The 13316-nt window shown below is 38.2% G+C and overlaps 1 protein-coding gene across 6 annotated transcripts in view; it reads right to left on the bottom strand.

Moving 5' to 3' along the window:
* Window positions 1-549: 549 nt before the first annotated feature.
* The window catches only part of POLE2 (DNA polymerase epsilon 2, accessory subunit), a 36715-nt gene continuing 23948 nt past the window's right edge, over window positions 550-13316 (bottom strand). For 4 of the 6 annotated variants that reach the window (XM_054725352.1, XM_054725354.1, XM_054725360.1 and 1 more), the window contains 6 exons: window positions 12635-12694; window positions 12476-12553; window positions 10408-10516; window positions 6741-6917; window positions 4698-4765; window positions 550-668 (listed from right to left, as the gene is read on the bottom strand). In XM_054725352.1, coding sequence (XP_054581327.1) covers window positions 650-668; window positions 4698-4765; window positions 6741-6917; window positions 10408-10516; window positions 12476-12553; window positions 12635-12694 — 511 coding nt within the window. In that variant the 3' untranslated portion in view covers window positions 550-649. The remainder of the gene's footprint in view (window positions 669-4697; window positions 4766-6740; window positions 6918-10407; window positions 10517-12475; window positions 12554-12634; window positions 12695-13316) is intronic. The other 2 variants (XM_054725357.1, XM_054725362.1) reach the window with 2 other exon arrangements.

The following is a 13316-nucleotide window of genomic DNA, read 5'->3' as shown; positions in this document are numbered from 1 at the left end:
TAAATTCCTGTCATTCATATTTATTTCTAGGCTATTGTTGTAACACCATAAACTAAAAGTAAGGGAATAGTGTTGAGTGATTATAGCCAATATGGCAAAACATGCTGCTTCAAAGTAAACATGTCTTCTAAATGTAAAAACGAAGGGAACAGTGTTTTTAAATTTCCAGTGCCAAAAGATAATTATGTAATGAATATCACAGTAATATCCTGAAACAAAGATTTTCAACTATCATTAGAATAAATTCTGTGATTTGAAATTTAAACAGTTTCAAAATTGTCAGACATACTCTAAGGACTTTTATGGTGATAAAAACCTACGTTAAACGTTTAAATATCTGTTTTTCTTAAAATGAACATTAGCGTATGACCAGTATAGAAATAATAAAAGGTCAGTTTTTAGGTGCAAATGTGTAACTAGATTACATCTTTATACATATTTTCATATTTTTTTTAAAAGATTAGAAAATATTTTTCCTATAAAACCTTGTAAAGTATACCATCATGTTTATTATAACAATATCAAAATCTCATAAAATATAAATTTAAACATTCTAAAGTTTTATTGTAACCTAATATCAAAGTTACATAAAATATAAAATTAAGCAGAAAATTGATGAGTTTTGTTTCTTCGATGGTATTCAAGAATCTCAAAAACCTTGAAGTTTGCTGAAAATATAAAATGAAACACTTTAGAAATCTAAGTTATTGTACATGTCTTAATATTTAGGTTTAGTTAATTAAATTTAAAAACATGCATATTGTTCCAAATTGAAAAGGTGCCAGAAAAATATGTCAGTCTCACACTGTTTCTACTCCCAGAAGCAATTGTATATAGCCTTATAAATATATCCTTATAAAACATAAAAGATCATCTAATCATATACACTGAGTGGCCAGATGATGATGATCTCTGAATGCATAATAATCTGGCCACTCAGTGTATATCCTATATAATAAAAGGCAAATTGTCCCCTCGACCAGGAGTTCGACCAGCAGGCAGGCCGGCCAACCGCCCATGTCCCCTACCCCTGGCCAGACTGGCCGGATCCCACCCATGCATGACTTCATGCACCGGCCCTCTATACACACACACACACACACACACACACACACACACACACACACACACACACTGAGTGGCCAGATTATTATGCATTCAGAGATCATAATAATCTGGCCACTCAGTGTATATGCATGTGTGTGTGGGTATATGCTATAAAACACACATATAAGTGGTAGAATACTATGAACACTATATCTTTTTTCAATTAGTAATAAATATATTTATAATTTTTGAAACTAATCCCTTTAATGCTTTAAAATCTAAATAAATTAGGAAACTTCTAAATAAGCATATACATTTAAATGGATATGTATTTAAATGTTTGTTTTGCTAGTCTAAAAACTACATAAAAACCAGTTGTACCTTTTTTTATGTATATGCCCAAGTATATCTGTAGGATAAATTCCTAGAAATGGAATTGCTGGTATATGCAGATTAGGTCTTAATAAATCTTGTCAGATTGCCCTCCATAAAAGTTTTTACCATTTTTTATTCTGACCAACTGTGAGAGTGGGTATTTCTCTACTATATCACCAATACTGTGTTTTAAAGTAAAACAACTATATTTGATAGTACTCATTGAAACAGAGTTAACCTTATCTACTTTCACTACATTTCAATGATTAACTCTACAATATGATTTTACAATTATTCTAACAAAAGATTTCTTCTGAGGAGAAGCTAAATAGCAGGAAGACCAAATTATTCCACTATATCTTGACAATTTTTCATTCTCTCAAAAATAAACATGCATCAATTTGTTTGATCCAGCACTGAAAAGATTCCTCAAATTATTTATACTAATTATAGTTTGGAAATTATGCCAAGGTTTTCAGCATCTGAGTCCACATAAGAAAAGGAACCAACTATTTCAACTCAACAAAATGCAAGTCAAGTACTACTGTGCTAGAAATTTTTAAGAAGGATAGGCACATAAGTGACTTATAATACACTGTTAAGAACTACCACAGAAATCTGTATGAAGTGCTTAGAACGCAAAACAATTCTACATGGCAATCAGGGAACATTACAAGAAATGTAACTGAAGTTTCTTGTGCTATCATAATAAATCAAATTGTGGGTTATTTGTTTACATACCAACTCATTAAAACACAGTAAATAGTTTACAGATAGATATAATCTATAATAATAAAAGTATAATATGCTAATTAGACTGGATGACCTTCCGGACGAAGCCTCGGCTGCGAGGGCCAAGCCCCTTGCACAAATTTCGTGCATCGGGCCTCTAGTAAAAAGATAAAAGTAAGAGAATGAGGAAACTCAAGTAAGGCGAAAATACAGGTCAGAAAAGATGAAGCCTGGGCTACACCCAGCTTTTGCTTGGGACAGATGGATTCTCTTGTTCTGAGACCTGTTAAAAGTTCCTAGGACTAGTTCTCACAGGAGGACAAGTTTTATATAAAATCTCAGTTCAGTAAAAGTCAATAGGAAGATGGACAAAATATGCACCAGGTAGACAGCCCTCAGAGGTGACTTAATTCTGAGGTCACAAAATCAAATGCCCTCAGGGGCATCAGGTGTTGACAACAGAGAGTGGTGAGACTTCAGAAGATTGGTTCCCTTACCTAAAAGCAACCATATCAATTTAAAAAAAAAATAAATTCTTTTTAATCCTCACTTGATATTTTTCTATTGGTTTTCAGAGAGAGGAAAGACAGAAATATTGATATGAGAGGAACATATTGATTAGTTGCCTCCTGTATGTGCCCCAACCAGGGCTCAGGCCAGGGAGGAGCCTGCAAACGAGGTACGTGCACTTGACCGGAATTGAACCCAGAACCCTTTGGTCCGCAGGCCGACACTATCCACTGAACCAAACCAGCTAGGATTCAATGTGGGTTAGGTAAAGTCTGACGCGTGTCAGACTTACGGATTAAAAACCTTTATTCAAGTATCTGGTTATATTCCAAAAACTAAGCAATGCTTGGAACATATTAAGAATCCTATATAATAAAGGCATAGTATGCAAATTGTCCCCTCTACCGGAGTTCTTCTGGGAGTCTGACCAGGAGGCGGGCCGGCAGGGGAAGGGAGGAAGGCCCCGGCTGGTGGCGGCAGGTGGTCAGGGGAAGGGAGGGAGTACCCGGCCAGCAGCCGCTAGGGACCCTACCAGTGCACGAATTTTGTGTACTGGGCCTCTAGTCATATATATATATATATATATATATATATATATATATATATATATATGTATATGTAAAATGAATCCAAGAATAAAACTTATACTAGCTCATAAACTGAATGGACTTCAATCATCCATAAGTATTGAGCAGAAAGAATGCGCAATTTTTTTAAAGAAATATATACAAGAAACTGTTAATCATGGGTTCAGGGTTAGAAAGCAGAGGTATTACAGAGCTATTTTTCTTTTCAATCTTATACTTTTAAGCACTGTTTGAATTTTTTTATCATGAGATATATTGATTTTAATATATTTGTTAATTACAAAAATTACAATTGAGCTGTGTGTTCAAAATTATATTCTCTAATAAGAAACTAGAGTACAGTTATTTGTTCTTTTATATTTTTTAATCCTCATCTGAGAATATATTTCTCATTGATTTTAGAATGAAAGGGAGAGAGAGAGAGAGAGAGAGAGAGAGAGAGAGAGAGATTGGCTGCCTCCCATATGCACCCTGACCCGTGGGTGATCAAACCTGCAACCTAGGTATATGCCCTGATCAGCAATCGAACCTCCAGCCAGGGCTGGTTATTTGCTCTTAACAAGAAGTGGAGTTTTTTCAAAATATGTTTGATTAACTGACATTACATGTTAGGATGCCTGAATCCAAGGGACATAGCATCAAAATGCATATTTATGGGCCCTATAACTATAGAGCAAGCCATTTGCTAAATGTGGGCTGGTATCCCAGAATTTAACTTTTTTTTTCTTTTAAATATATTTTTATTGATTTCAGAGAGGGAGAAGGAGAGAGAGATAAAAACATCAGTGAGAGAGAATCATTGATTGCCTCCTGCACACCACCTACTGGGGACCAAGCCTGCAACTCAGATAAGTGTCCTTGACAAGAATCGAACCCAAGACCCTTCAGTCCACAGGCCGACACTATCCACTGAGCCAAACCAGCTAGGGCAGTATTTTTAACAAGGATCCTCGAGGACTATGATGCAGGTGATCTATAGATCATCCTTTGAAAACCACAACCCACCAGGTGATTATTCTCTTTTTTACCTCAAGACCTTCCCCCAACTCCAACACCTGCCCGTCACCACACTTGCACCCAGCTCCTTCCAAATTCTTTGCTGCCAATTTAAGACAGATTACCTAGGTTTTGAGACTCAACCATGTGGAGGGCAGGGCTGTGCTCTCCGAATAATATGAACATCATTAGAACTCAGACTGTGAGAAAACAAGCCCACCTCCATAGCTGGTCCAAGATTTCCCTCAGAAAACAATGCTTGATCTATTTCATCAGAAACACGCCATCAAATACATAATATTCTATGTCACACAGCTTGACCACAATAACATTTCCAAAGGATCACTGCAGACATTTTTAAAAACCTCAACATACCTACAGAACGTTTGATTTTTAGCAATATAGTACTCAGAAACAGCTTTTTCTGTCCGTTTCTGTGGGCACACTTACCTATCTTCTACTGTCTTGTTGGAAGGATAAAAAACTTTGAATGAAAATCCACTTCTTGGAAAAGAGCCCTGTGGGGGGAAAAATGCCTGTAAGTGAATACTCAACTTTTATAGAAGAATTCCTGTTTTTAAAATCCAATTCCTTGGTCATCATGACTTTAAAAGTTATCAGATGTGACTATCAAGTGATGTGACAGATTTCTGATTGATCTTTACAGAGAGAAGATATTACTATAAAATACACTTAAAGCAAACGTCTTTCAAGTTGGCTAGGCCAGTGGTCGGCAAACTCATCAGTCAACAGAGCCAAATATCAACAGTACAACGATTGAAATTTCTTTTGAGAGCCAAATTTTTTAAACTTAAACTTCTTCTAATGCCACTTCTTCAAAATAGACTCGCCCAGGCCGTGGTATTTTGTGGAAGAGCCACACTCAAGGGGCCAGAGAGCCGCATGTGGCTCGCGAGCCGCAGTTTGCCGACCACGGGGCTAGACCATCTTATGCTAACAGGTGTGACTGGAAATGTAAGTAGGAGTGGCTCTACTTAGTATAAGAACTAAACAGTACTGTGTGATGTTAAAGATGCATATAAGACACCCAGAATCTTTAAGAAATTTTTCCTATCCCTCTCCCCAGTGAAAATCTAGGTTTCATGCCCCTTCAACGTGCCCTTCAAAGCACCTGAACGCACATCCAGCTGTCTGTCCACTACTAAACTCGGGGAGATTCTGTCCTTTCAGTCTTTGTGTCCCTGGCCATTGCCATGCCCACTGCAGGCATTCATTAATGTAAATAAGTATTAAGAAGGGATGAAGCAATGTCAAAGGCAAGTTTTGGGCCCAAAAGGTATAAATAAGGTAAAAAAGATGTGATTATGGTAGAAAGTGGTTTACTCACTTACAGGATGAAAAGGTGGAAAAATTCAGAAATGAGGCATTTTCAAATAAAGCATTAATTATGAGAATACCCAAACTATTCGATTTAAATAAGGACATAGCCTCTGTTAAAGACTATTAAATTGTGAATAGTCTACAAAAATCAGGCCACAGATTTCAAATAATAAAATAAAATCAGTTGACTATGCTCATCCTTAGAGTAGTTCTCAACCAAGGACAATTTTGCTCCCCAGGGCACATTTGTCAAATATCCTTAGACATTTTTGATGGTTATAAATTGGGGGCTGCTACTTGCATCCAGTGGGTTGAATCCAGGGATCCTGCTAAACATCCTACAGTGCACAGGTCAGAGCTCCACAACAAAGATTTGGTTCAAAATGTCAACAGCTCTGTGGCCGAGACACCCTGGGAGGTGGGCACAACACATGTGTATTTGAGGAAGCAGTGACCAATAGTAAGGCACAATGTTTCTAGAAATGACCTAAATGAAACAGAAAAGCATTAAGGTATAAAATTCACCAGAATTAAGGAAGCATACAGAGCATAAAGCCTCTAGTGGAGACATTTTGGCATCAGCCACAATTTTATGCAGTCTGTGTTCCCTAAATTTAAAGTCAATCATACTTTTGTAGAAATTCTGAAGCAACTTCAAGATTCTGAAGCAACTTCAAGGTTCTGCATAAAAAAATGAAGTAATAAAATGTGTCTCAATAAGAATTTCCACATTTATCAGGTTTAGATTTTCGGGACTTGGGCAACTTCTAAAAATCAAAATCCTCCTCAAAGGATAAATACCATTTATATGTTTAAAGAGAATGGATACAGGCTTTGAAAGCAATCCCCTGAAAGGAATCCTAAGGTAAGTTACTTTGAAGGGAAAATATTCATTTGGATTTATAAGCTTTGGCATATATATATATATATATATATATATATATATATATGATAGAAAAAATCACATTACTTTATAGTCACATGCCATACTGAAGGTTTAAGAACTTTCAGTATATACCAAACTAATTCAGTATTTCATTAATGGTATATTTTACTCTAACAGTAATATTTTTAAATACACATTTTAAATTTAAAGAAATAACACTCTAATCTTGACAAAGTATGACCATATAATGTTAACTACATTCTTACTGGGTTTATGCAGAGGCATTCGGTATTGGTCAAAGTGAAAGGATCATATTTGTCTGCGATGACAAGTAGATCAGGCAAAGGGTACACTCTCAAAGCATAGTCATATGCCCAGTACACTGGGCAGACATAGAGGGGTAGAGGAGTCAGGTGTCCTTGGGATAAGATAGTCTTCACAAACTAAAAAGAATGATACAAAACAAACTTTAGTTCATTTGTAAAAGCTAAAACAACTAACAATTTCAAATTAAATATTAATTACCAAAAAGAATGAGAAAATTTGAGGAACAATTAGAACTCTGAGTTACAGAGCTGTGGGAAACACAGATGAAATGAGATCGACTGTCCTGTAGTTTAGGAAAACTTTGAGTTTTCATTTAATATCATTACTGTAAAATCCACCCCCCCAATAGTCATATTGGAGCAACTGTACTTACTAGTGTATCTGCATAATAAACTCATTTAGTAATTCTGTTCATCTAAAAATAATTCATAGCGAAAGGAACCAAGATGGAGGCATAGGTAAACACCTGAACTTACTGCCGCGCACAACCACATCAAAACTACAATTAAAAGACAGAACGGACATCATCCAGAACCACGGGAAGGCTGGCTGAGTGGAAATTATACAACTAGAAGGAAAGAGAAAAGCACACTGAGACTGGGAGGAGGTGCAGAGGTGTGGAAGTGAAGTGCGGAGGTACGGAGGCACGTGCGGAAAGGGGCTAGCAATTGGGTACACAGTTGTCTTTTTCAATTGGGAGGGAGATACAAGCTCCTGACTACTCTGAACTCCAGTTCCGGGCAAGTCTCCGGGGACCCAGACTCATACGGGGAGAAACTGGACTGTCTGGCATTGGGCCAGAACACGAGGGCAGCTTTCTCTCAGAGGTGCTTGCAGCGATCATTGTTCCTGCTCAGTGCCGCGGGACACCAGGGACCTCTTCGGGGCAGGGCTGATGATCAGCCTTTGCTGTTTGCTCTGCCTTGTTGATTTCCTGAGACCCTTCCCCACCCAATTTACAATCCCACCCAAGCTGTGCACAGAGGCTTTTGCATATGAATGGCCTGGCCTTTTGCAATCTAAAACCTAACAAACTGCAGCTGGGTCAGATAGCCCCAGAACCTCCAAAAGAAGGCCCAAGGCTGGACAGCAGCTTGCATTGCTTCACAGCTGGGCCTCATCTGGGCACCTCCAAACCCTGAACACAGAGGAGGAATCTGCAGATATCTCTATAGCTCCTGCTGGGTGGCCTCAGGCAGTGGCTGACTTTGCACCTCCTTGGAGATCCAAGAGCCAGTGTACCCAGTGGTCAGAGTGAGACCATCCAGATTACAACTCTTCACATCCATAAGAGACACACTCAGGGGCCAGACTCAGTGAGTGCCAAAGCTCCACTGAAGCAAATCTTGCCCCATAAGGGTGTCTCCCGCACAGAAGTTCTCCCATCGTAGACACAACTGGTCCTCACAGCCAACTGGCCTGGAGGTCAATTCCTCCCAGTGATACCAACAGCAATCAAGGCTTAACTATAACAAGACTGTGCACACAGCCCACAAAGGGGTGCACCAAGAGTGTCCACCTCAGGTAATTAGGGAGGCTGAGCCAATGGGCCCTATAGGACACCTAGCACACAAAGCCACTCTATCAACACAGGGAAGCAGCCAAAATGCGGAGACAAAGAAACAGGTCACAAATGACAGAAATAGAGAAAAGCAAACTACTGGATATAGAGTTCAAGACCACAGTTATAAGGTTACTCAGGAATCTAGAAATCTCTGAGAAATTTAGTGAGACCCTCAAGGATATGAAAAAAGACCAACTAGAAATTAAGCATACACTGACTGAAATAAAGAATAATATACAGAGATCCAACAGCAGACTAGAGGATCCCAAGAATCAAGTCAAAGATTTGAAATGCGAAGAAACAAAAAACACCCAACCGGAAAAGCAAAAAGAATCCAAAAATATGAAGATAGCGTAAGGAGCCTCTGGACAACTTCAAGCGTACCAACATCCGAATTATGGTGGTGCCAGAAGAAGAGAGAGAGCAAGACGCTGAAAACCTATTTGAAGAAATAATGACTGAAAACTTCCCCCACCTGGTGAAAGAAATAGACTTACAAGTCCAGGAAGCGCAGAAAACTCCAAACAAAAGGAATCCAAAGAGGACCACACCAAGACACATCATAATTAAAATGCCAAGGGCAAAAGACAAAGAGAGAATATTAAAAGCAGCAAGAGAAAAACAGTTAGTTACCTACAAAGGAGTAACCATACGATTGTCAGCTGATTTCTCAACAGAAACTATGCAGGCCAGACAGGAGTAGCAAGAAATATTCAAAATGATGAATAGCAAGAACCTACAACCAAGATTACTCTACCCAGCAAAGCTATCAGTCAGAATTGAAGGTCAGCTAAAGAGCTTCACAGACAAGAAAAAGCTAAAGGAGTTCATCACCACCAAACCAGTGTTATATGAAATGTTGAAGGGTATTCTTTAAGAAGAGGAAGAAGAAGAAAAAGGTAAAGATAAAAATTATGAACGACAAAGCGACAACAAATACATATCTATCAACAAGTGAATCTAAAAATCAAGTGAATAAAAAATCTGAGGAACAGAATAAACGGGAATATAATAGAATCAGGGATATAGAAAGGGAGTGGACTGACTATTCTCAGGGAGAAGGGGGTGTGGGGGGGTGGGAAGAGACTGAACAAAAATTGTACTCCTATGGATGAGGACAGTGGAGGGGGGTAAGGGGGGGTTGCCAGGTGGAGGGGAGTTATGGGGGAAAAAAGAGGAACAACTGTAATAATCTGAACAATAAAGATTTATTGGACACAAAATGCCCCCCCACACTGTGCATGAATTTCGTGCACCGGGCCTCTAGTCTGAATAATAAAGATTTATTAAAAATAATTCATAGCTTGAGCAATGCCAAGAATAGAAATTTAGCCTATAAAAGCTTTAACTATTATAAAATAAATATAGAAAATGTCTGTATGATCTCTTTTCATAACTTCTGAAAAGGGGGTACATGTATCATGGCACCTTGAAGCTGCAAGATAAGCACTACACATCCTTCTAACATATCACAGGAAATATTTAGTAAACATGAACATTTTATTTAAACACATACATATATATATATTTTTTTAAATATATTTTATTGATTTTTTACAGAGAGAAAGGAGAGGGATAGAAAGCTAGAAACATCGATGAGAGAGAAACATCGACCAGCTGCCTCCTGCACACCCGCTACCGGGGATGTGCCCGCAACCAATGTACATGCCCTTGACCGGAATCGAACCCGGGACCTTTCAGTCCGCAGGCCGATGCTCCATCCACTGAGCCAAACCGGTTTTGGCATAAACACATACATATATTTTGAAGTACAATGTGAGATTTATGAGTTTTAGAGCAAAACAGTGAAGCTTCAATGAAATTTCCTGCTTGTTCTGGGTTTTCCTCCACCCATTAGGGGATATTTCAGTGAGAAAGTTGAGAAACACTGATTACTAACAAATATTAACTTACTGACAAAAGTATGTTCAAATTATAACCATAATTTAAATAAACATTAAGAGGGTAAATTACCAAGTGGCTTAACAAAATTTTATGTGATGCAACATGTAATAGTTTTAGAAAGAAGACTGTGGACTTACATGATTAGGAATATCCAAATTGCTACTAGGAAAACGGACACAGTTTCTGCACATTTTATTCACTAAGTCTTCACGAAAGACAATAATTTCTTGTGTACAATACTGAATTCTGAAATAAAAATACTAGTTGAATTTGATTTCATCAGAAAAAAAAATGAGGTAATTTATTTTTATTTTTTTAAATATATTTGTATTGGTTTCAGAGAGGAAGGAAGAGAGGGGGGAGAGAAACATCAATGATGAGAATCACTGATCGGCTGCCTCCTGCACGCCTCCTACTGGGGATCGAACCCACAACCCAGGCATGTGCCCTTGACTGGAATGGAACCTGGGACCCATTAGTCTGCTGGCTGGTGCTCTATCCACGGAGCCAAACTGCCTAGGGCATAAAAGGCAAATGGTTTTATAATACAAAACCATTTCCACTTTCCATTGTTTACCACAGCAAAAATTCCATCAGAATTTATTTGTCCATTCATTAGACAGTAATTTATTGAGCTCTTAATATGTGTACTGAACTATTCTAGAAATGAATGAACAAAACAAAAGGATCCCAGTCCTCATGGAGTTTACATTCTAATGAGAAGAGGAGGGCGATCAGAGAAAAAAACAATAAACATGATAAATATACAGTATGTTGGAAGATGATTACGTGTATGGGAAAAAGAAAAAGGTCAAGTGGAACATTTGTGGGGAGAGGTCTAGAAGGCTGGAGTATGAAAGAGGATGATCAGAACGGGTAGGCTCATAATGCAGTTTGATTTGAGCACAGACTTGAAGAGGTGAGAGAGGCAGATAGAGGAAGAACATTGCAGGCAGAGGGAACAGGTATAGCAGATGCTCTAAGATGTAGCATGCTTGGCGCATCTGAAGAACAGAAAGAAAAGAAAAGCTGTAGTGACTGGAATAAATGAGGAAAAGTAGGAGAGGAAATCGGAGGCATATCATACAGGGCCTGACTGCCTTGCAAGGATATTGGCTGTTACTGAATGACATGAGGGGGTCCCATCCTTTAGGATCAGTAAGGGGCCTTACATTTTAAAGGGTCCTCTGACATAGTATTAAGAATAGACTACAGAAGGGTAGGGGTAGAAGCTAGAGAGCAACCAGGAGGCTATTACAGTAACCCAGGCTAGAAGGTGACAGAGGGTCACAAGCATGAAGCTGTAGAGAGGCAGCCAATACTGGGTATGTTTTGAAACCTTCCTTAGAAAGGTTGAAGGACTACCTGTAAAACTGCATGTGAGAGAAACCCAAAGTTTTGGGCCTGAGCAACCGAAAGGATAAAGGTCCCATGAACTCTGATGAGGAAGGCTACAGAACAGGTTTGGGCCCGACAGGGGAGGAAGAAGACCAGAGTCTGGAGTTGTTTACTAGACATCCAAGGGAAAATGATGAGTAGGCAACTGCATATGTGAGGCTGGAGTTTGGGAGGTCTGAGCTGGATATATAAATGTGGGAGTTGTCAAAATATAGATGGTATTTAAAGCCATGGAGATGGATAAGGTCACAGCAGGAGTGAATGTGGGCAGAAAAGAGGAGAACCAAGGGCTGAGGGTATGCCCTCAGAAGAGCCTATGATCACAGTAAGTGGCACAAATAGTAAACATGTAATCTTTTCATTCTTCCACTGTCACTTTTTAAAAAGGATGTGTATGTAATGAGAATATCTATTTTAAAATCTCCATTAGTCACCAGGCTGAGGTGACTCAGTGGTTGAATATCGACCTATGAACCAGGAGGTCATGGTTTGATTCCTGGTTAGGGCACATGTAGGCTCGAGGCAGCTGATCAATGATTCTCTCTCATTATTGATGTTTCTATCTCTCTTTCCCTCTCCCTTCCTCTCTGAAATCAATAAAAATATATATTTAAAACAAACTCCATTAGTCAAACTTCTAAATTCATTATTAGTGAATTATTTAAATATAGTTAAAATATTTTCAAAGTTTTGAGAAACTTAAAGTGAAATTTTATATTTATTTCGTAATAGTCACACTTCAGAGACACATTATAAGAATTAATTTTTAAATGAAAGGAAAAACCCCCACAAAATTTTAATATTTACCTGCAAGGATTAGTAGTAAAAACCGAAAATGGCACTCTTTGCCTGAATTCATTAGTAATGCTTTCAGCAAGCGGTGGCCTATAAAAATAATTGATACAGTGTATAGTTTTAAACTTTATAAAATTTTCTTTACTGTCACAAAATCTCAATAAAACCTACCTTGGTAAGATGGAACCAAATCCAGGATCCTCTGGACCAGGTACAAACACAAAACGACTACTGTAGCAAAATTCAACATAATTCATTTTAAAAAATTGCAAACCAATCCAATTTTCTAAAAACAAGTTATTGCCTTTAATTAAGTAATAAATTTAAGAGATTTAAAAATTACATGCATTTTAATAAATGAACTACTAAAGTCTCCAGCCCACCGCCACCAGCAGACCTTGGGCAATAACACAGCTGCACTGCCCAATGTCTGAGTGCCTCACCTGTGGCTAGTGCCACTGAATGTTAGATTTTATTTAACTTTAATTTGAAGAGAAACGTGTGGCCAGTGACTATGCTATTGAAGAATGCAGCTCTAGACTTAGAGCAGGGTGGGGGACCTTTTTCTGCCAAGGGCCATTTGGATATTTATGACATCATTCAAGGGCCATACAAAATTATCAACTTAAAAATTATGAAAAAAAGCTCCTAGATTTATTGAATTTCAAGACCCGCCTGCGGTTACCTTGGCAGGGCCAGACCAAACGATACGGCTTCCGGGCCAGATGTTCCTCACCCCTGACTTAGAGTAATATCACCAAGAAATTCAAAATATGGTTGAAATTGCCACTCCCACTTTTAATATTTTGAACTATAAGTCTCTAGTATAGTGTAACACACATTATCATGATGT

The sequence above is a fragment of the Eptesicus fuscus genome, chromosome 2, assembly GCF_027574615.1.
Source record: "Eptesicus fuscus isolate TK198812 chromosome 2, DD_ASM_mEF_20220401, whole genome shotgun sequence".
Taxonomy (NCBI): Eukaryota; Metazoa; Chordata; class Mammalia; order Chiroptera; family Vespertilionidae; genus Eptesicus; species Eptesicus fuscus.
Note: the sequence above shows the minus strand (reverse complement) of the source record. Positions and strands in the feature narration are given on the sequence as shown.